At 40.3% G+C, this 24,403-nt stretch overlaps 1 protein-coding gene across 2 annotated transcripts in view; it reads left to right on the top strand.

Moving 5' to 3' along the window:
- The first annotated feature begins 541 nt into the window (after positions 1-541).
- The window catches only part of GLT1D1 (glycosyltransferase 1 domain containing 1), a 1,067,503-nt gene continuing 1,043,641 nt past the window's right edge, over positions 542-24,403 (top strand). The window contains exon 1 of one of the 2 annotated variants that reach the window (XM_044068342.1): positions 542-592. In XM_044068342.1, coding sequence (XP_043924277.1) covers positions 558-592 — 35 coding nt within the window. In that variant the 5' untranslated portion in view covers positions 542-557. The other variant, XM_044068341.1, reaches the window with a different exon arrangement.

Here is a 24,403-nt window from a genome sequence, read left to right as displayed (position 1 = left end):
CTTTACATCTTTGTAAAGAAAGAAACGCTTATTATTGTAGTATTTGAGTTGTTGGTGCTATTTCATATAACATCTAATTGTTTCAGATACAAAACAACGGTTTTATGTAACTATTTATGAAAACTTGAAAAATATTTTTTTGTCCTAAAATCTCAGAACATTTGCCATTTTTTTTTAGTTTTTTTTTTACCCGCAGGAAACAACTGCCCAAACAGGGAACTGTCCTTTGCAAAGAGAAACACATGGTAACTATTTACCGAATCCATGTTTGTCTACCTTAAAATATTACACTTTCGGGTCTCATGCAATGAGCTTAAACTTGCCGTAATTCGCTAACACCTTACGTCATACTACAACAAAAACACCTTAACTGTACAAAACACTTATAACACTTAATAAATTATAGCTACTGTGCCTGGTTTCGAACGCATATATTTAAATTGTAAATAAGGATATACGTAAAAAAAAAAACAGCTTTAGCAATTAAGTCAACAAACTACTAAATATACTTGTAGGAACGCTTGTACACGCTGGCGTTTTCTAGAGGGGCGTACCAAATGTGCTGCACCATGTCCCACAGTCTGCACTACTGGTAGGTTGGGCTTGACTAACCAATCGAAACATAATCTTATTAAAGGAGGTAACGTCGTATGGTTACCAGGTAGTCCTGTCAAGTACAATGTGGAATTTTATGTTTGTACTTTCACTGTCAGTAATGCACTGATACTCTAAAAGCAGACGTGGCAGCCAGTGCAGCAGTAGTAGCGAGGAGAAGGCAAGCCTTCTTGGTTGCTGTCATGAGAATACTGTTTCTCTCCTCTCTTATTCCCAAAACTGGCAATTGTACAACAGCTGACAGAATACGGTAAGAGTGGATATAACTCGATCACCATAGTGTTTAATTTCCCACATTATCTCAGATATACTGCGCCTCGTAGTTGCCACAGCTGCAAATTACATCCACGAGATGGAAAACTGATGTGATTTCTGTGTCCAAATTTTAAAATTTGATATTTTCACTCAGTTGAAAATATAGTTGTAGCTAAAAATGAGTTTAACGTTGAATCGTATTAAGTTAGGGATTTGCCCGTGTTGTTTCTGTGGGACGAAATGTAGAGTATGCATAATGTATATATTCTTACGTATGAATATGCATATAGCTGTAATCTGTACATTTCTCGCCTCAGAGCTTTAGTTTATATATTAGGTTAGGAACTTGTTCCCATATCTCGGGATCACTCACCACTCAGTCCCCAACTTCTTGTATTTTTTACTATTGCTGTTTATTTGTCTGTCCATACATCTATACGTCACCAGCTTTCTTTTGCAAGTGCCATTTATCTATCTGCCTGTTTATATCTATATTCGTCTAGCTGCTACTGGCAGCAATTTAGTCATATAACAATCCCGGGGGGGGGGGGGGGGGGGTTATATAGCCTGTGGTAACATACAAGTTTAAATCCCCAGTGTGGCATTTTTAAAAATATATATTTCTGATTGTTCAGTGCATTTTGATTTTAGGACCATGAAAACAAATAAATGGTTCCGTGTTATAAAAACAGGTGTGGTATTGCTATTGAAAGCTTCATATTGTTAAGCACCCTATGGTCACCTTAGATAGAAAGTTGCAGACTGAATATGATGGGAAGTGGTGTAGGAACGGAGACATGATTCATTTTGGACTGAGAAAAAATTTAGATCATGGTTACATGCGTCCCTGCAGGCAGTATTTTTTTTAACTTTGCTGGATTCCTTGCAGTGTTGGGTATCATTTCATGAAATATTCACAGGGAAGTTTAGATAAGGAACTTGTATGATACTTTTATTTTTGTGTGTGTTACAGCAAAACTGAAAAAAAAAGTTTACTAAGACTGTCCTTACACTACAAACGTCCTTAGGTGCTCCTGTCTAACGTACACACTGCACTCTATTCAAGTAGTTTAATAATTTTTATTTCCATTTCAACAGTCCTTTTTAAACCAGTTATTGTTTTTGTTTATAGTGTGAATTGCTAAATTTAATTTTGATTGGAGTGTAGTATGCACCTAGTTAGGGATTTGGGCCATGCTTTTCCCCTCTCTTCAGTGTTTTTTTAATTTTGAGATACAAAGTAAGAATACTATGGAATGAGATCCAGTGTTTGTTATATGGCATACAAGCTTGTACTGTGAATAAAGTGTGCAGTGTTTGTTTCACTAATATTGACAATGCCCTTCATCATCAGACTGCAGCGTAAAGATTGATGCTTTTGAAAACGCAGTACATATTTTCAGAGATGTCAACAAGGCAACAAAACTCAAGTCAGTAGTACTTTTATGCTGTTATCATTATGACAATGAAATACTTGCCTGCTGTCTTGTCCGGTTTGCATAAAACTTTATTGTTATGCATCTGTTCTTAGGTACAAAGAAGGTTACTAGGTTAACAGTCTTGGAGCCCTTACAAGCCTTACCATATTTATCCCGAGTTGTCCCAATTGTCAGTGATTAGGTGAGTGAAGTTTACAGAGGTAATGGTTTATGGCAGTTAATACTGACTTCCTCTGTCCAGGAGGGATACGAGTACCACCACAGGAATGAATTTGCAGTCACCCTTCCATTGATCTAAGTAGTGTTTGAAGGCTGTCAGGGAGGGCCAATGTTTCACATGAATTGGAAGCTTGTTCCATAGAAGTGGCAGTCTCTGGGAGATGTATCTATCTCTCCAGCATGATCTGTTCATGTCAGAGGCCAGGTTAAGATACCTGGAGTGAGTGACCCCCGTGCAGATTGATTTATGAATGTATAGCATTTCCATCAGGGCCAGGTCAAAGACTGCCCTGTAAACCAGGCACAGGTCACCCTTTAGCAATGTGTAGGTGACAGAATACAGTGACAGGGCTTTCAGTCTTTCCACGTAAGACTTGTTTTGTGTACCCTGTAATTGCTTGGTGAGAAACCTCTATAGTCTCTCCAGTTGTTGCAGGTGTTTGGTGAGGTACATGCAAAAGGGACCATTGTCCTCAATTACTGGTCTGATGAGGACCAAGTGTAATGGAATTATAACATCCTTGGATCTAGATAGGATGCCTTTACTTATAAGATATGCAACCTAGAAAGACTTCCTTACTACTGTGGATACGTGGTGGTCAAAGTTCAGATTGCTATCAACCTGAATACCCAGATCACTTGCCACTGGGTCTACACTTGGGGGTAGTGCTGTCTTTAATGTAATTAGCATGGATGTCAGCTTTCCCAAAGGGAATGTTAATGTAATTTTTTGCATTTAGCTTTAATCCTTGGCTTTGGCATCAATCATTTGTATGTCTTAACCCTGTCTTCAGTATATTGACATTGTTGGGTGACTTAGTTATTGCTCAAATTTGCAAATGTCAGTGAATTTGGTCAGCAGCAGGCCATCCAGATTCACTTGAACATCTGAGAAATAAATTCCAAACAGTAAGGGGCCCAGCACACAACCCTGTGATATGCCACTGATGACTCGTCTTTTGCTAGAGGTGAAGTCACCCACATTGACAGTATGTATCCTGTTGATGAGCCATGGCTACCCATCTGGTAATGTAGGGGTTAAATCCCAATTGGGAGACTTTCTCTATAATACCTGAGTGGGGGATTGTGTCAAATGCCTTGGCTAGGTCAAGGTAGGCACTATGCACCATCTTTTCCTCGTCCAGGGCCTTGGTGACATTCTCAAAGAAGTCAGCCATGTTTAACAGGCATAATCTACCTTTAACAAATTAGAAATGGGTTGGGTCCAGAGTTTGGAGATAATCTATGTGCTTGTTAATAATGCCATTTTTAATTACTCCAAGTCTTTTGGGTTTCTAATACCATGACAGGAATGGACCCCATTCCTAAGTCAAAGTACAATTAAAGTTCAATAAATTAGTATTGTTTCACTCTTTGATATCAGCCAAAAGTGCTCTTCGCAGCACCCGCAATGTGCCCAGTAATGACTCCTTCTGCAATTCATTTGGTGTTGCATGAATTAGTAACATATCTAAATACGACTGTAAATTCTTTTTTATAAGACCCGTTGCCCCTACTACTATTGGAACTGTCTGGGTAACTTTCTTCCACCTGGCTCTTGTTTCTGCCTGTAGTTCCAGCTGTTTTATTTTTTTTTCAATAATCATTTTTATTGTTTTGCCAAACCATTATACATTTCACACACTATTTACATTATGTACAATATTGCTTCCAATGTTTTAGTTCCATTTTGAATTTCCCTATAATACATTAAGAATAAATATCATTTTAACCAAGTACAGGAAATTAAAATCACAAAAAATTAAACATAAAAGCATCTACAATAGACAATTATAAACCAACTCAAGCCAATAATTTGTATTATTTCTACATTTTCTATCTAATCCAAGAATGTGTTGGTACACATACAGAATGTCCTGACGGAAAGTGGATAGGAACCGCTACGCCAAGTTCCAGCTGTTTTATGACTTTGTGTCTCTCTCTCTCTACGCAAGATACTGTAGTCACAGGGTGTGGCGATTTCAATGATCAATGCTACTTTTGTCTTCTTTTCTTGGACCACTATATCTGGTTTTCTAACATCTATCTTTTGAACTGTTGGTATTGGGTGATCCCATGTGATATAAACTTCATCATTTTCTATGATTCTTTGTGGCTCATGTTTCCAGTGTTTTTCAGTCACTTTGATAACATAATGTTTACACAATCTCTAATGTAACAGTGTCACCACATTATTATGCCTTTCACTATACAGTCCCTCTGCCATTAGTGCGTCGCAATTAGCAACAAGGTGTGTGACTGTTTCCAATTTGGTTTTACAAAACCTACATGTCTGTTTCTCTCACATGTTCAGTGGACTTTGTAAACCAGTGTGTATTTAGCCCACTGTCTTGGGCTGCCAATATTAACCTTTCATTTCTTGGTTTGAATTTGCCTCTCCTTAACCATTCCTGCGTTCGTTCTTCAACATCAGGCTCTCCCAGAAGTTTTCTATGCTTGCAACTATATTTATGTTTTTTCCACATTTCTTGTGTTCTCATCTGGTCCTTCACCTTATAATATTCTTTATTTTGTTTTTTTGGCACATTCAGTTGCTGCCTGGTTTTTATCCACTTTTGGTTTGATTTCCATTCCTGCTTGATGTCGATATGCTTCTGCTAAATTAAGCAGAGACGCCATCTTAGATTTATTCTCCTCATGTTTCAAAACTTTCACTACATTTGGATCTTGTGAGTTCAGTAAATATGTGTGGAGTCCCACGATTGCAGAGCTATACGTGTAATCAGTTTCAAGGAGGCCCATCTCTCCTTCGGAACGGGGAATATATAATCTTGGTATACACTGATTTTATAAATCATTTGGTAAGCATGAAACATCCTTCTTGGTTTAATGTCCAGTCTATCCAAAACTGTTTGGGGCCAGTCAGTCACTCCAAAACTATGTTAGGACAGGAAGAGCAAATTGATTTATAGCTTGGATCTTGTTCCTAGATGTCAATGCTGTTTTCAGGATTAATTTAAATCTTCTAAAGTACTCCTCCTTACTGAGTTTTATTCACATTTGTTCATGTTTTCTTGCTGATCCTTCATCAATTCCCAAGTATTTATACACTCCCTCTTGCTAAGGTTCTTTTATATCACATTCTTGTCCCAAACTGATGTTTTCCTGGTGCTGCGGTTTTCCTTTTTTAAAGGTTGCTTTCGCACATTTATCAAGACCAAATGACATTCCAATATCATTTGAAAAAGTTTTGATAACCTGCAGCTGTGCTTTCAGTTCCTCATCTGATGAGCTATACAGTTTTAAATCGTCAACAAAGAGAAGATGAGAAGTCATTAGACTTTGTTGTTTTCTAGGAGCCAAATTGTAGCCATGACCTAAGCTGTTAAGTAAACAGCTTAATGGATTAATGGCAAGGCAGAATAGCAATGGTGACAGAGTCACCCTGGAATATCCCCCTTTGAATTTTTATCCCTGGGATAATAATCTGTCCTTTATCATGGCTTAATTGCAAAGTGGTCTGCCACTGTTTCATGGTTACTGTAATGTAATCAATCAGTGTAGGGTGTAGGGTGTATCGTATACATTTTTAAGCACTGTTTTATCCATGAATGTGGGATACTATCAAATGCTTTTTTGTAGTCAAGCCATGCCTTACTTAGATTCTTCCCCTTTTTACAGTTCTCCACTATAACTTTGTTTAACAAATGATCCTTTGTTCCATATTACTTTCTTTTATTGCCCTTTTGTTCTACTGCCATAATTGAGTTTTCTTCGAAATGACTATAAACTCTGTTGGCGTCAATTCCCATGTATAGTTTATACATTGTTGGAAAACAAGTTATTGGTCTATAATTTTTAGGGTAGCTTGCAGGTTCACTGTTAAGTAAGAGCATTGTTTTTCCTGTTAACCAGTATGGTGTGTGTTCGGGGTGCATATATAAATAGTTCTTACTCATGGCTAAATCCTTGTGCAAAGAGTTAATACTTTAAGCCAAAAGTCAGGTAGTGGATCTGGGTCTGGGGTTTTCCAGTTAGAGGCTTTTCTCAACTTCGTTTCAATCACTCTGGTTGTTATTTCATCCCATTTCATATCCTGTACCTTTAAACTTCTTATTTTTTCTTTTACTTCTTCTATCCATTTAGCATTGTTATGTTCCACAGGATCTTCATAGATACTTCTCCAACATGTATCTACTTCCTCTTTTTTTGGTGCTTTCCCATAATGAGTCTTTCCATGGCCTTGCAGATGAGGCTAGTCAAGCTTGTGGGCCTATAATTCCCAGGGTCAGTTGATGGTCCCCTTTGTGCAGGGTGATTACCGTTGCTGTCCTGCATTCTGCTGGAACATAGCCAGTTTGCAGGCTGTAGTTAAACAGGGATCCAAGTGGGTCTACTAGGTCATGCTTTAAGTTGTTTAAAAGGCCGCCTGTAATGTTGTCTGGACCCACTAATGCTGTGTTTTTGGCCGTGGAGAGCACTGAGATGACCTGCTGTCTTGAGATAGGCCGAGGAATGGTGGTAGGTATACTTTGGGGGATGACTGGAGGGGAGAGGGTGGTGAAGTTTGTTCCAAATCTGTCAGGTAGCAGGTTGACTATTACCTCCATTTGAGTATGGGTGGTGCTATCCACAACCAGTTCAATGCATAGCTGGGTATTCCTTTTTAAATTCTGGATGTAATCAAATAATGCCCTGTGATTATCTTTAGCTAGGGAGGCTATTTTTGCTTTGTAATTAGCTTTGGAGGACTTGACAAGGTCTTAAATTTGTTTGCTTAAGTTAGAGAATAATCTCTCTCTTGTTGTGTAGCTTGTTTATACTAGGGGTCCACCAGGGTGGCTTGTTTTTCCCGCAAGACCTGTTTTGTAATCTGGCCAGGTACAGCCAATTCTATACAACTGAAATATCCAAAAATGGGATAACCAGCTAAACAGCTGTACGGTAAAAATGAAACAGAAAAACAATAATCCAAAAAGACCGACCATCTCACAAAGTAATACGTTTATTCGATAAACTGCAACACTGCAAAGCTTTCGAGTACAATAATAATTTTAAATCACAGCCAGCCTACCAGTTGAAACTAATTAATTGAGTAAAAAGTTAACCCTTTAATCACCAATAAAACCACATAACATAAAAAACAATATAAGAACAATATAAAAATTCTCATACAGCATTAAATAAAATCTTTTAACTTAAGTATAGCTTAATACTATTTATTGTATTTAAACCAGGTGGGGCTTCTGACCTAAAACAATTTATCCATCTGTATTCCACTGCTTCTGTAACAGCAACAATGCCCCCACCCCTATGATTTAAGTCTATTTTGTGTAGCACCCTAAACTTAAAGAAATGCTCATTTCCATAACATTGAATGTGCTTATATAAAGCATTTGTGTCAAATTTTCTACATATCTCTGACATATGTGATTCTATCCTATCTTTTAGCTTATTATTCATTTTACCTATATAGAAGGCTGAACATTTCCCACAATTGGCAAGGTAAATCACATTTTCAGTATGACAAGTAGCAGATGTTTGGAAAACAAAATTCTTTATTGAAATTTGGTGCATAAATTCTAAATCGGTGTTTATATGCTTACAAAAGCTACAGTTATAGCAGGGAATAGTCTGTTTCTTACTCACTATGTTTTATTTTCGTCTATTACACTTAAAATCCTTGTAACACAGCAATTGCTTAAGGTTTTTATCCTTTTTATATTCAAAACATGGTTGTTCTGTAATAATCTTACAAAGTTCATTATCTGTGCACAATATAGTCCAATTTTTCTCTATAATATTCTTTATTTGTTGTGTACGCCTATTATATTTTGTAATATAGCTATGAGACCAGTTCCTATTAGCCATTATATCTTTATTATTAATAATAGATTGGCTGTTATACACATATGGACAAGCCATTCCATCACGTTCAGAGACAACATATTCAGTATTCTCCTTAACTGAAGTGGTATCATACCCTCTAGAGTGAAAGTCATTTGCCATATTTTCTAATTCATTTCTGAAGCTTTCTTCTCTAGTATTTAACCTGCTAGCACGTAGCATTTGCCTTTTCACAACCCCTTTATAAACATGTCGGGGCTTCATCCTATTAGCATGAACATATCTAGTCGTCTGAACATTTTTTCCATATATCGATGTATGCAGCTCCTCATTAACAATACATAATTCATAGTGGAAATAAAAAGCGTACACACCCCTGTTAAAATGCCAGGTTTTTGTGATATAAAAAAATGAGACCACAATAAATCATTTCAAAACTTTACCACCTTTAATGTGATCTATAATCTGTACAATTCAATTGAAAAACAAACAAATCTGTTAGGGGAAAATATAAAAAATAAAAAATGTACAATAAGCTGGTTGCATAAGTATGCACACCCTTAAACTGGTAAGATCAGACCATAAATCAGTCTCATTCAGTGTAATAAGACCAGATTCCCCATCAAACTCAAAAACACAAGAATTTTTCAAAGACAAATTATCTGCTACTAAGTGATGGTATAAGAAGTTTCAAAGCCCCCCCTCGAATACAGATAACATGAACTCCTATGCAGACGTGTACACCAATGCCATGCAAGCCACTTAAGCAGTTGTGTATAATTGGTAGGCTGTCTGTGATTTTAAATTGTTATGTAAATGCTGAACTGATGTTTTAACCTGTAGCATTGAGAAAGAGTCTTGTACTAGGTTCATGGGTTCATAGGTTGGTACTAGGCTATCGGCCCTAGGGCTTATACAAGCCTAGCCATAACAATTCCCTGGCTATTTCTTCCCATACTGTTTACTTCTCTGGACCCCTGTCTAGCAGGGTGACTGATGTGATCCCTGGAGGGAATTTCCTTTCTCCCATCCAATCATCAATGTACTTTTGAAGGGGGCCAAAGAGGCATTCTGCTTGACATGTATGGGCAGTCTGTTCCAGAGTCTGGGGAGTCTCTGGGTCAGGAACCTATCCCTCCAGCATGTTTTGTTTATTGTGGTGACAAGGTTTAGATCTCTTGAGTGTGTGGCCCTGAGGGATTGGGATTTCTTTGTGTAGCATGTCCAACAGGTCTGGGTTTGACATGGCCTTGTATGTTAAGCAGAGATCGCCTTTGAATAGACAATATGTGACAGAGTATAGCTGGAGTTTTTTAAGGCAGTCCGTGTAGGGCATCTGCTTTAGGCCTGTGATTCTTTTAGTGAGGTATTTCTGTGGCCTTTCCAGTTGTTGCAGATGTCTTGAGAGGTGCATACCAAATGGGGCATTATATTATATAATGGGTCTAATGAGGGATGAGTGCAGTGGGACAATGACCTCCTTTTTTCTGGATGAAAAGCCCTTAGTGATTAGGTGTGCCACATAGAAGGATTTTCTGACTGTTTCGGTGATGTGGTTATCGAAGGTGAGACCACTGTCCACCTGTGTCCCTGAGTCTCTTATCACACTTTCGGTGTTTAGTGTACTGCCACCTATGTGGTAATTCACAGGTACATGTTTCTCCCAAAGGGGATAACTGTACATTTCTTGACATTGAGCTTGGGCCCATGGCTCTGGCACCAAGCATCTGTTTCTGTAAGGCCCTTTTGTTGAGTATCCACATCATTTGGGGATTCAGTAATGGCTCCCAGTTTGAAATCATCTGCGAACTTTGTTAGCCAGAGTCCCTTAGTGTTGGCCTGTACTTCAGAGAAGTAGATGCCAAACAAGAGCGGTCCCAGGTCTGAACCCTGAGGTACACCACTTGTCACTTGTCTGGAGCTGGATTTGGAATCAGCTACTTTTACAGTGTGGGTTCTGTCAGTAAGCTAATTGGCAACCCATCGAGTGATGTAGGGATTAATGCCCAGCTTAGTAAGTTTATCTATGATTCCAGAGTGAGGGATGGTGTCAAAGGCCTTGGCGAGGTCCAGATAGGCTGTGTGGATCGCCTTACCCTCATCCACGGCTCTGGAGACGGATTAGAAAATGTCAGTCAGGTTCAGGAGACGAGATCAGCCCTTCACGAACCCAAACTGGCTGGGGTCCAGTGTTTGAAGGTTGCCAATGTCTTTGTTTCTAAGTTCCACGAAAATACGTTCCATGGCCTTGCAGATCAGGCTCGTCAGACTGATGGGGTGGTAGTTCCCGGGTTCCAAGGTGGAGCCCCCCTTGTGGACTGAGATAACTGTAGCTGTGCGCCAGTCATTTGGCATGAAGCCTGAGGTGAGGCTATGATTAAACATGACACTTAGGTGAGGTGCCAGTTCATTTTGTAGTTCTTGTAGTACACAGCCTGGGATGTCATCTGGTCCCATGGATGCTGTATTCTTTTTTTATCTGTGTGACCGTTATTACCGGAATTTGTCAATCTTCCATTATTGAGATGGGCCATTTAGGGGGTGAGAGGGGGGTGAAGTTGACACTGAATTGATCTGCCGGGATATTGGCAATATCCTTGGGAATCAGTAACTTTAATGCCATTATGTTGTACCTCCGAGCAGATCTGAGCATTGCCATTTAGATTCTTGACATATAATGCCTTGTGGTTGTCTTTGGAATCTTTGGCAATTTTATTTTCGTAACTAGCTTTGGAGGATTTTATGAGGGATCTCAGCTTCTTACTGAGACTGGTAAGGGAGTTTTTTTGCATCCTGGAATTTTCCTCTTTTCTGCAACAGTTTCTTCCTTTTGTTGTAAAGTTTGTTTATGGCAGGGGACCACCAGATAGGCTTCCTTTTTTGGAGTTGAGCATCTTGGTTCTATTTGGGATGGCACGATTCATACTTTGTCTAAAGTTAATTGGAGATGGAGTAGCTCAGGAGAGTCGTACTGTTTTGACCAGTCTCAAAGTGTACTTATTCTTAATGAACGTATTGAAGGCGGTGTAGCCCTGCATGGCTGGGGTGCTTTCTGCATCTTTGAACCATGTGTCAATGACAGAACAGACATCAGCATCTTCCAAAGCGAGGAGTGCTTCCAGGGAGTGCAGTTTCTTGTTTAGACTCCTTGCATTAAGCAGCAGGACCTTGAGTTTATCTAGATATGATTTTATTATGTTGGGAGGTGGGTTATTTTGATACTGCTTAAAAAAGGCACAATAGGGGTGGCTAATGCCTTTGCCAGTGTCTGAAAGCCTAGATGAGACAGGTGCGGACCATCTCTAGCAAAGCAGAGTGGCCTGTCAACCATGTCTTCCTAAGCTGACTGTTATTGGATCCCCTTGGACTGACACCAGAAGCTAAGTCAGTTGCTAAAGTCAATCATTTTTTTGTTTGTATTGTGGCATCATCCCTGGTGAAGGTAGAATGCTACTTAAGACTAGGCTTATACCTGCCTGCGACACATAATCTGAGTGTTCAGTTATCTCTCTCTTCAAATAGTTCACTGAGGTACATATCAAGTCATTCCCCCACATAGACTATGAGGGAGTCATACCAGTACTTGTGGTCAAGTGACTCGATGGATCCTGGCACCTAACAGGCAGCTAACCGTAACTCGCTCCTTATCCAACCTGGTGAGGGGAACATCCGTGTGACTCACAGTGGAGTCACCCATGACCAGTACATTAGGTTTTGCACTGTTAAGCCTTATGGGATTATTTGTTGAGACACGTGTGTGCGTGTGTTATGTGTTGTGGTTGTTTTTTGCATTGTTGTGTGTAAGTGGTATCCGTTTAGGAGGCCTCTGAACATTTGGTAAGTTACTATTGATTACCTCTGTATATCTGGGTTTATGTATCTTGCCCTTATTTAGTGTGTGTTTTTGTGTGTTTTTGTGTGTGTGTGTGTGTGTGTGTGTGTGTGTGTGTGTGTGTGTGTACGCACTGACAACCTGTTTGGCATTTGATTTGCCCTTATGTGAGAGTCTTTTGTCTCCAGTTTTATAGTGTAACTATATCTCTCACATAAAGTATTTGTTTCATGAGTAAGTGGTTGTCAGTATACATGAGACAGTTCAGGCTGGCCAGAGAGATGATGGGAAGCTGCACATCCACCGTAGGAGGCTCTTACTGTATGTTTTTCTAAGGGAAGGGAATAGGTTACTTTGACAGGACCATGCTGGTAGTATCAAGACTACAAGAAGGACCTATACTTTCTGTAGATTAAGGTTGATCAATAAGGCAATGCTGCTCAATCTGCAACTGTGTTGATTCTAAAGCAGCAGAAAAGCTTGGAAGGGTTTCACTGACAGCTGTTTAGGTAAAAACTGAGCTTCTAGTCTTTTACATCTATACATGGCACTGTTGCCCACTACTGTGTGAAGAGAAGCAACACACAAATACAAGGCTTAAATACGAGCAAAGCATAGCAACTTTTAAGCTAGCACTATTCAGGAAAGCTCACAATAAGCCTTCCACCAGCAATCACTAACTCAGACAGGTTAGATCAGCACTCATCTGCTAACAGGGTGCAGAAAAACACTTTCCCAATGTATAACAGCTGGTTTGGAGCCCAATTGTAACAAGACCACTCAAACTACCTGTAACAGTCCTACAACTAACAGATGCAATGCAATACAATGCAATTAACTACTTAAAGCAGCAGCAGAAGACAGTACAGTCTGTTTTGAAACTGCTAAAGTGCAGTCATAATATATGAGAAGTGCAAAAAATACGTGGAACCCTTTTGTGTGCTTCCCAGCAGCGATAGACAAGGTAAACAACTACTGCCACTACATGAATAATCCCAGTCCTCTTAATGTAAAAGCAAAGTAGAGGAATGCCTGGACTAGAATGTTACCTTAAACTTAAATGGTACGAAATGCTACCACAGAGAAACTTAAGGATACAGATACAGCAGGGTACTTTAACTAGCTTGTAAAAGTGAGATTGTTCAATAAAAGTACTTCACTTTGTGTAAATGACCCAAGAGCCACTCAATTGTACAGAATTTATATAGGCACTAAAACCAAGATAAGCTGATTAATAAACTCGCCAGCCAATAAAACTGCATGCAGAGATCTTGTGTTTCTCCAACCTAAGTAGACCAGGCCCCCCTCCCAGTAGAGTAGATGGAAAATTCACTGACCTCTTGATGTAAAAACAAGTGCATGCTATACACTATTTTTACCAACAGCTGCCTAGATAATGAATTCAGAGCAAGTAAGTCAGTACAACAGACACCGAGAGGCAAAATGTACTTTTCCAATGGTTAAGGTGTTTGCCTTACAAACACAGGGTGCCAGGTTTGAGTCTCACAAGGGATAATTGGATAGGCTTAAAATGGCTCGCAAGAGCAGTTAGCTTAGTACTAACCTATAAATCCTATGAATATAAGCACAAGGAAAGGCCAATAAATAATTCAAGATATCAAAAGCAGTGTAGAAAGGTAGGAGCTTATTAAGCTCAGTTTATAGTAGGGGTGGCAGCTTAAAATCACCAGCTTTAAAAGTAGATCAACAAAGTGTGTGTGTGTCTGTGTGTGTCTGTCTGTCTGTCTGTGTGAGACTAGTAGGGAATTACCAACAGTGCTCTAGTTTGCGCATGCCTGAAATCTTTTCATAAAAAAAGCAAAGCTCCAGAAATACACTGGGTATTTAAGTATCACTCAATTTAACCAATGAAAAAAAATGTGAAATGTGCAGCCTAGATAATTTAATTGTCTGTCTCTTATAGAATAAAAACACCAGGCCAACCAGATTTCTTTAAACAGAAAACATATCAGAAATGGTTAAAACAGAATGCAGTTCTATCACTCGCATACAAAAAGATATGTTTACTTTCCTCACCTAGCAGGAAATCACCAGCAGTGCTTTAGTTTGTATATCCTCTTCTCATGGTCTAGATGTTTTATAAAAAAATAATTTATGCTATTGCAAAATGTTTAGATGTTATTTTACCGGATTGGATATATTGTTTTGTTATTCAGTCTTCTTTTTCATTTGTGCATTTATTTGGTGATTACGTGGTTGAAAAATGTAGGCATCTTTTAAGCCTTACCTATTTTTATTTGACAACTTTTTTTTTTTTTTTTTTTCCTGTCAAAGTGAATGGTCACTGCTTTTGTGTGCAGTAATCCCTTATAGTTTCATAGTTTAGTACTAGGCTATCTGCCCTGGGGCATTTGTAAGCCTAGCCATAGTGATGTGGTTTTCGCCACCCCATGAAATGGCACAAAAATGTACAGAATAGGTTTAGAATACTGTGCCTCTGTCTAGTAGTAACACAGTGAAGGTCCCCTTATATAATAGAATTAGTTTACTGTGCCCCTGTCTAGTAGTGACACAGAGGTGACCCCTGGGGTAAACTTACGATCTCCCATCCACTCATCAAGATTTGTCTTGAAGAGAGTCAGTGAGGGGCTCTGCCTAACATGAACTGGGATTCTGTTCCAGAGCATGGGAAGTCTCTGGGTTATGAATCTATCCCTCCAGCATGTCCTATTCATACTTGTGCCGAGGTTTAAGTCTTTAGCTCTCGTGGTTCTGATGGATTTGGATTTTTTGAGGTGGAGCATGTCCATCAGTTCCTGATTGGACATGGCCTTGTACGTCAGGCACAGATCACCTCTGAGCAAGTGGTATGCTACTGAATAGAGCTGAATTTTCTTTAGTCTGGCAGAGTAAGACATATGGCACCAAGACTCTTGGTGAGGTACTTTTGTGGTCTCTCCAGCTGCTGCAAGTGCCGGGTGAGGTACATACCAAATGGGGCATTGTACTCAATCATGGGTCTGATGACAGAGGAGTATAGGGGTACAATGACATCTTTGGATCTGGATGTGAATTCCTTCATGATAAGGTGTGCAAGGTAGAATGTCTTTCTAACCACTTTGGCAACGTGGGTGTCAAATGAGAGGTCACTGTTGACTTGGGTCCCTAGGTCTCTTGATTACTTTTTCCGTACTCCGTGGATTACTGTCTATGTGATAATTTGTGGGTACTTTGTTTTTCCCAAAGGGGATGACTATACATTTTTTGGCATATAGTTTAAGGCCATGACTCCGGCACCAGTTGTCCGTTTCTGTGAGGCCTTTTTGTAGGATGTATGTGTCAGCTGGTGTATCGACTATGGCACCTAGTTTGCAGTCATCTGCGAACTTTGTCAGCCACAACCCTCCCATGTTTGCTTTAACATCTGAGAAATAAATGCCGAACAAGAGGCGTCCCAGGACAGATCCCTGTGGGATACCACTTGTGACTGGCTTTGAGTGTGACATGGCTCCAGCGATTTTGACTTTATGGGTTCTGTCCTTTAGCCAGTTTGCAACCCATCTAGTGACATAAGGGTTTACATTTAAGCTGTTGAGCTTATCAATGATGCCTGAGTGGGGTATTGTGTCGAAGGCTTTAGCCAAGTCCAGGTAGGCTGTATGGACTGCTTTGCCCTCATCAATGGCTCTAGTGACTGTTTCTAAAAAGTCAACCAGGTTCAAAAGGCAGGATCTGCCCTTTACAAAGCCGAACTGGGTGGGATCAAGTGTTTGTAGGTCTCCCAATGTCTCTGTTTATGAGTTCCATAATGATTCTTTCCATAGCTTTGCAGACCAGGCTGGTTAAGCTTATGGGGCGGTAGTTCCCAGGGTCTGTAGAGGTACCCCCTTTGTGGAGTGGGACCACTGTTGCTGTACGCCAGTGTTCAGGTACATATCCTGTAGTAAGGCTAAGGTTAAATAGCATTTTTATGTCCGGGTTTAGCTCCTCTTGGAGTTCACGTAGCACGCAACCCGGGATACCGTCGGGTCCCATTGATGCTGTGTTTTTAGCTTTGCTGAGGGTGGCTCTCACCTGGACATCTGAGATGACAGGGAGATTACATTCAGCTGGGATAAGTATTTCTTCTTTTGGGGGTGAGGGAGGGGAGAAATTTGCACTGAACCTGTCTGCCAGAATGTTGGCAATGTCTATGGGTTCAGTGTATTTTTTTTCGTTGTGAACTAACTCTGAGCATATCTGAGGGTTTCCGCCCAGGTTTCTAACATAGCTGAAGAAGGCTTTGTGGTTATCTTTAGTGTCCTTAGCGATTTCTCTTTCAAAGTTGGCCTTGGATGTTTTTATGAGAGAACATAGTTTTCTGCTAGTGTTGATCAGAGATGTCTTCCCTTTATGGGATTTTGCTCTGTCGTGCAGTAGCTTCCTTCTTTTGTTATACAATTTGTTAATGGCTGAGGTCCACCAGACAGGACGCCTGCCTTTGGTGGAGAGGGTCTTGGATTTATTTGGGATTGCATGATCCATGCATTCTTGGAGATGTCCATAGAAAGCATTTGTGAAGGATTCAGCATTGTGGGATGTGGTTTCCACTGGCCCAGTGGGCTTAAAGGATACCATCTCAGTCTTAAGACGAGTGAAGTCGGCATTTGAGAAGTTTTTCACTGTGGTCTTTTGTACTGGGGGTGGAGGTGGGATATGTATATCCAGGGTGATTAGTTTGTGGTCAGATCTCACTAATGAGGGGTATACTTCCGGTGTGGAGCATTTTGTCCCCATGTTTGTGATGATCAGGTCTAGTATATTATCTCCCCTAGTGGGAGAGGTGACTAGTTGTTCCAGTGCATTTGAATTTATGAATTCCAGGAACCTTTGGGCTAGGGTGTTAGGGCTAGAATAATGTACCCAATCTATGTTAGGGTAGTTGAAGTCTCCCAGTATGATGGTATTTTGTGATACATTCATATCCTCCAATGTCTTCAGGAAGGCTGAGTGGGGTTCCTGAGATTGGGAGGGTGGTCTGTAACATGCTACCAGTTGTATAGCAGTTTTGCCTATGGTTAGTTGCACCTGTATGGTCTCCGATGCTTCATGTGTTGCTACTAACCTGGAGTTGTGGGTGTCCTTGATGAATATGGACACTCCCCCTCCCTTTGTGGTTCGGCCCGGGTTTTGGGGCCGAAAAGCATGATACAAGGTAAAGCCTGGTAGCGCTGGGGTGCTCTCAGGAGCCTTGAACCAGGTTTCAGTTACTGCACAGACGTCGATGTTCTCCATACTGAGGAGTGCCTCGAGTGCCTGCACCTTGAGATTTAGACTTCTGGCATTGAGCAGCATTACCCTTAGTTTTTTTCCATTTTTGTTTTCTAAGGAGGTGGGTTTGTCTTTTGAGCTTTGCCTAAAAAGGCACTATGGGGGTGGCAAGCGCCTTAGCCAATATCCGGAAGCCCAGTGGTGACAGGTGCAAGCTGTCCCTTGCGAAGCAGCGTGGCTTGCCCAACATGTCATCCCAAGCAGACAGACATTGGATCCCCTTAGAATGACACCAGTACTTGAGCTAATTATTAAAGCTGATCATCTTGTCTTTGTATTGTGGCATCATTCTTGGTGAGGGCAAGATGCTGGTCAGGGTCATACCAGCCTGGGCTACATATTCAGAGAGCTCCTCTATGTCTCTTTTCATGTAGTCCAGGGAGGTACATCTCAGGTCATTCACGCCAGCATGGACAATGACGGAGTCATATTTGTACTTGCTTTGGAGTGACCTGAGTGCGTGTGTTATGTGGCGGATCCTAGCTCCCGATAGGCAATTCACAGTCACTCTCTCCTTGTTCAGCCTGGTAAGCGGGACATCAGTGTGTCTGACTATAGAGTCACCTATTACTAGTGTATCAGGCATGGTGTTTGGCCTTAAGGGCTGTGATTGTTTGACACACTGATTTATTGAAGTATGTGTTGCATGTGTTTTGTTTTGAGGTGGTGGATTTTTGGATGTCTGCTTTGGGAGCCTCTGTTTTGGTAAGTTTTTTATTAGAGCCTCCAAGTATGTCTTTGTGTTTTTATGTGTTTGGTTTGCAGTTGTGGTAGGTCTATGTGGGACTGGGTTTGTTGTGTGTGTGGTTACCATCTCCTCCTGTCTGGTCATGCCAGCCCTGAGTTGAGAGAGTTCAGCCTCCAGTTTGGCTATATAGTTGCATCTCTCACATGTATTTGCGTTTGTTGGGAGGAGGAGAGGGTTGTCTGTGTACATGAGACAATTGTAGCATTGTCTCAAGATTCCCAGATTAACCAGCTGAACTGGAGAGGATGCCAGTAATCTACCACTCGACATGCTAGAATAGTATAAGGGAGTGCTGTGCCTTTAAGGGAAGTGGATATTCACAAGGGTGGTAGGTGGATGTAGTGCTTACTTAGTATGAGAGTGCTTACTTAGAAGAGAGGTTTTGAGAAAAAGGGCTAGGCTTATAATATAGCGAGTAGTCTGATTATACTAAGAGTAGAGCTTCCTTAAGGGAAAATTTGAAGAGCAGACCTGGCGGAGCCAGAAGAAGTTTAACCTTGTTTAACTGGTGCTGCGCTATGCGCACAATCGCACAAAGCCGCACAAATGCGGATTTTAAACAGGGAACTTCAAAAGAGCTAGAAATGGTCCAAAACAACCAATTACTACAGCTGTTGTGCTGAGGTCACTCCTTCAGGGACAGGTAGGCTGCTCAAGGCACCCCACTCCCACTGGTGAGCAAAGAAACTTCCTTCTATCTAAGTAAGGTAATGGACAACACAGGAACTACACCACAGTCCAGAATACAGCAAAGCCTGTAAACTGGTCTAAACTAGTCGAGGAGAGGCGGGAAAACAAGGATTTTTTTTTTTTTGTTTTTTTGTTTTTAGATTGAAAACACACAGAAAATGCAGAAACAGTAATAAATCCGTTACACAGGCTAGCACACTTTAGTGGAAAACAGGTAAAACAGGTTAAGTAATTAAGGTAATGATTTGCTAATGAGGCATACACAGATAATGATTTGACATTCCACAGTTTTCCTATTTGTTGCTGAGAGTATCCGAGAAAGTCACTTGACTAGATCAAAACTTTTCTGTTAGCCTGAACAAAATGCATGTTTCCTATTAGATCTCACACAATCAAACACTGGAATAAAAACCCCAAATCAAATTGGTTTCAGTTTTTTTCTTCTTGTCTAGAACTTCTCTACATGAAAGTATTTCCCATATTTTCTTGTTATACTGTTTTTGTATTCCCTGAAACTTTTTTGTCATATTTCATTGTATATTCTTCAAAGCATGGCATTGTTTTCCTTATAAGTCAAGGTAGTCAATGTCTACAGCAAGAATTCCACTGTTTGTGGTATGCTCGATCTAGTCAGCCAAAAATAACTGTCTTTCCTTTTTTTTTTTTGCATGAATGGTTGGTTGCCATCAGTGTTTCCTTTCCCTCATCTTATTGGCCTTTTTCTTTTGCAGGAGAAAGAACCAAGCCCATTCATTCCCAGTTCTTGTCAGTGGTGAAAGATGTGTAGAGGGAGCAAGTGAGACCCTAAATTATCAGCCATCACCCTCAGGCCTAATTTCTTCTAGTGGCAGTTGGTCAGCAGACTTTGTGCTGCAGCTTGGCAGACATCTGTTTCCTCCTACTGTGATGCCATCGTGCACTTCCTACCCACTTTGCTGTGTACCTTCACTGCCGTATCTCTCTGGCTGAAGTCAGTGGTGTGTCAGAATAATTTATTGGGAATGCAGTGCTATATATGTATTTGTCTATGGGATAATAAGCTGACTCAAAACTTATTTGTCCCCCTTTCCAAAACCTATTGTTCAAGATTATAATCAAAACAGAGTTAAAACAGCTAGAATGCTTGGAGTTGAATTTTGCATAAAAGTATAATTTATTAGCACATAAGAATTAAATTATTAACATGATTTCAAGTTAACATCAGTCAGTAGAAGTGAACTTGCTGTACAGCACGGAGGTCAGAAAACCATCAGATTACGTACATTAGTTCCTGGCAATACATTAAGGCATGCAGCATACGAAGTGGTCAGTCTTCAATCCAAACAAGAGTTGCATCCATGCTAAGAGTGTTTTGGACCTTGATGGACACTGAAATAGTTCTACATTCTCTAGCCACTCTCTCTTTGGGAGATCCACAAAACTGATGATTTCTTGCTCTTGTAGGTTAAAGTACAATTCGGTTACAGGTAGTCCTGGTTTAATGCCCCTGTCTGTCGCACTAGGCTTTCCCTCACTGAGAATTAGGCAGTGAAATCCATTGGAAAGTGAAGTTATGTTAGGATGGTGCAGAGGTGTAGGTTTGCCAGCAGAAATGTTAAATGAAACCCTGCTGGTAAGTAGAATTAAGGCAGGCAGGTTTTACTTTTGAGTTTATCAGATAACTTCATAGAATTGTCTTTTGAGGAAGAACAAGATGTTTGCTTTAAGAACAAGATACCCTTCCTTTTCGTATTACAGCTGTACTTTAAATACCTGGACATTTTTTGCTGGGCAACAGTTTTAAATTTTGAGACTCACAAGTCTGGGATGAGTGAGACTGATTGTTCAGGAATGGGGACTTAAATGTACTAAGTCCAAGATCACTGTATTTGAGTATTTGCTTTTTTCTGAGGTATGATGATCTGGAACCTAGAATATATAAGTAGAGGGGGTGTTAAAGGATGCAGGGGATGATGTTCTATTTCAAAAAAGTGACTTTGAAGGAGAATAATGAATCCTCACAATCTGTATTGTCCTTCAGTTTCACTTTTTTTCTGTAATTATAGGACTTACAATTATGGGTCTTGGTATTACAATAAGGAACGTTTTTTATTGACGTTGTCTTTGGGTGATTGTTAAGATTACGGCTCACTAGTCAAGAAGTGATGTGCAGTAGCAAATCTCATCCTTGAGATTACATATGTGGCATCATAACCAGCAGTGTTTCCACCCATTTAAAGGCGCATGAAATTAGCTAAATTATGTAGTATTTTACCTGTTATTTTAAGAATTCATACAGTGTAACTTATCTAGGAATAACAAGTCTAACACTGTAATATCGTTTAAGATAAAAGAAGAGTTATTAAAAAACAGAAAAATAAAAAAGAACACCTGCTACTTAGTTTTATAACAGTTTCCATAACTTTACAAAAAAGTAAAGCCGTGTGTATTGTCATGTAACTTAATACAAAATTATGACTGTAATACCTGCAAGGGAGGCTGATATCCTCCCACTTATGGGGAGGAGAGAGCAAAAAAAAAAAAAACAACAAAGCATTACATTGATGTTATAACAGTTTCTGCAACCGAAAATAAAACAGTAATAAAAATAGCAAAGTTGTGTTTAATAGGCTAAATATAACAATGGGATGGGTTCCAGTGGAATGGTTTCCTGTGTGATTACCATAAATGTAAATATGTAGAATATAAATGGGGGGTGTAGTCCTTTTACTGACACTAAGTAGGCTGCATAAGCCTAATCTTAACAATCACCTGCAGTTGTGTTGAACTAAGTCTTAAATTTTTGTTTCAATTTTATTTTTCCTCCGTTTTCTCCATCGTCTTCATACAACATTGTATTTGTGATGTTTCATGCTAATATGTTCTGAGTAACTCTTCAGGACAATAGAATTCTGACTTTTTTTCTGAGTCAGTTTTCACTAGGTGAGACCGCAAATTGGTGCTCTTTCCAGAGAAACACATATTTCTTGTCAGCTTTGTTTGCACAGATTACTTGTACATGTTAAACCTCTTTATTGTATATTAATCTCTGAATGCTTTATTTACATAAACACCATTCAGTGTTTTACATTTCATTCAGTATGTAGCCAGTTTGCTAACTAGCAGCTTTGACTCTTTGATTGTTTTATTACTTTGCTGTAAGAAATGAAGTAAATATTTTTGGAAGATTCTTCTAGTGTTTGATATTTGCTTAATATTCTTTATTGAATTTTAAGGCTAAATATATTATTACCAAATATCTTTTTTTTACAGTATCTGTTTAAAGTGTATTAGTTTTTGTTTAAAATGGGAGCTTGTGCTCCAAAATTTATGAATACGTATATATGGACACCCACTCATTCATGCTTTTGAATTGCATCTGACTCCTATAATGATTATATGAACAGCTTTTGCCATCCACAGAGTTTGCTAAGAAAATAGAGACTAGAGGTAGATTTCTTATAGGTTCATAGGCTGGTACTAGGCTATCAGCCCTAGAGCCTATAGAAGCGTAGCCATAACAATTCCCTGGGTATTTCTTCCCACAATATTTACTTCCCTGGACCCCTGTCTAGCAGGGCGACTGACGTGATCCCCGGGGTATCTCCCATCCAATCATCAAGGTTCCTTTTGAAGAGGGCCAAGGAGGCGCTCTGCTTGACGTATATGGGCAGTCTATTCCAGAGTATGGGGAGTCTCTGGGTCAGGAACCTATCCCCCCAGCATGTTTTGTTCATTGTGATGACAAGGTTTAGATCCCTGGAGCATATGGCTCTGAGGAATTGGGATTTCTTTAAGTGGAGCATGTCCAACATCTCCCGGATTGACATGGCCTTGTATGTTAAGCAGAGATCGCCTCTGAGTAGACGATATGCCACAGAGTATATCTGGAGTTTTCTTTAGATGGTCAGCATAGGGCATCTGCTTTAGGCCTGTGATTCTTTTAGTGAGGTATTTCTGTGGCCTTTCCAGCTGTTGCAGATGTCTTGTAAGGTACATACCAAATGGGGCGTTGTACTCTATAATGGGTCTAATGAGGGATGAGTACAGTGGGACAATAACCTCCTTTTTTTCTGGATGAAAAGCCCTTAGTGATGAGGTGTGCCACATAGAAGGATTTCCTGACTGTTGTGGCGATGTGGTTATCAAAGGTGAGACCACTGTCCACCTGTGTCCCCAAGTCTCTCATCACACTTTTGGTGTTTAGTGTACAGGCACCTATGTGATAATTCATAGGTACATGGTTTTTCCCAAAGAGGATAACTATACATTTCTTGGCATTAAGCTAGAGCCCATGGCTCTGGCACCAAGCATCTGTTTCTCTTAGGCCCTTTTGTAGAATATCCACATAATTTGGGGATTCAATAATGGCTCCCAGTTTGCAATCATCTGCAAACTTTGTTAGCCAGAGTCCCTTAGTGTTGGCCTGTACTTCACAGAAGTAGATGCCAAACAAGATCGGCCCCAGGACTGAACCCTGAGGTACTCCACTTGTCTGGAGATGGATTTGGAGTCAACTACTTTTACAGTCTGGGTTCTGTCAGTAAGCCAGTTGGCAACCCATTGAGTGATGTAGGGATTTATGCCCAGCTTAGTATGTTTATCTATGATTCCAGAGTGGGGGATTGTATCGAAGGCCTTGGCGAGGTCCAGATAGGCTTTGTTGACCTTCTTACCCTCGTCCACAACTCTGGAGACTTAATTCGAAGAAGTCAGTCAGGTTCAGGAGACAAGATCGGCCCTTCACAGACCCAAACTGGGTGGGGTCCAGTGTTTGAAGGCTGCCAATGTCTTTGTTTAAAAGTTCCATGATAATGCGTTTCATGCCCTTGCAGATCAGGCTCATCAGACTGATGGGATGGTAGCTCCCGGGATCCAAGGTGGATCCCCTCTTGTGGAGTGGGATAACTGTAGCTGTACACCACTCAGTGGGCACGAAGCTTGAGGTGAGGCTATGATTAAACATGACACTTGGGTGAGGGTGAGGTGCCAGTTCATTTTGTAGTTCATGTAGTACACAGCCCGGGATGTCATCTGGTCTCATGGATGCTGTATTCTTAGCTTTGGAGAGTACGGTTTCTACCCGTGTGGTTGTGATTACTGGAATTTGGCAATCATTTGGTATTGAGATGGCCCCTTTAGGGGGTGAGAGGGGGTGAAGTTGGCACTAAATTGATCTGCCAGGATATTGGCAATATCCTTGGGATCAGTATATTTAATGCAATTCTGTTGTAGCTCAGAGCAGATCTGAGCATTGGCATCTACATTCTTGACGTAACTGTAGAATGCCTTGTGGTTGTCTTTGACAATTTTATTTTCGTAACCAGCCTTGGAGGATTTTATGAGGGATCTCAGTTTCTTACTGAGGCTGGTAAGGGAGTTTTTTGCATCCTGAGATTTTCCTCTTTTCTGCAACAGTTTCTTCCTTCTGTTGTATAGTTTGTTTATGGCAGGGGACCACCAGATTGGCTTCCTTCTTTTGGAGGAGAGCGTCTTGGTTCTATTTGGGATGGCACGATTCATGCACGAGTGGATGTACTCATACAG

Source organism: Protopterus annectens, chromosome 4.part0 (genome assembly GCF_019279795.1).
Source record: "Protopterus annectens isolate FY-2018-M chromosome 4.part0, PAN1.0, whole genome shotgun sequence".
Classification (NCBI taxonomy): Eukaryota; Metazoa; Chordata; order Ceratodontiformes; family Protopteridae; genus Protopterus; species Protopterus annectens.
Note: the sequence above shows the minus strand (reverse complement) of the source record. Positions and strands in the feature narration are given on the sequence as shown.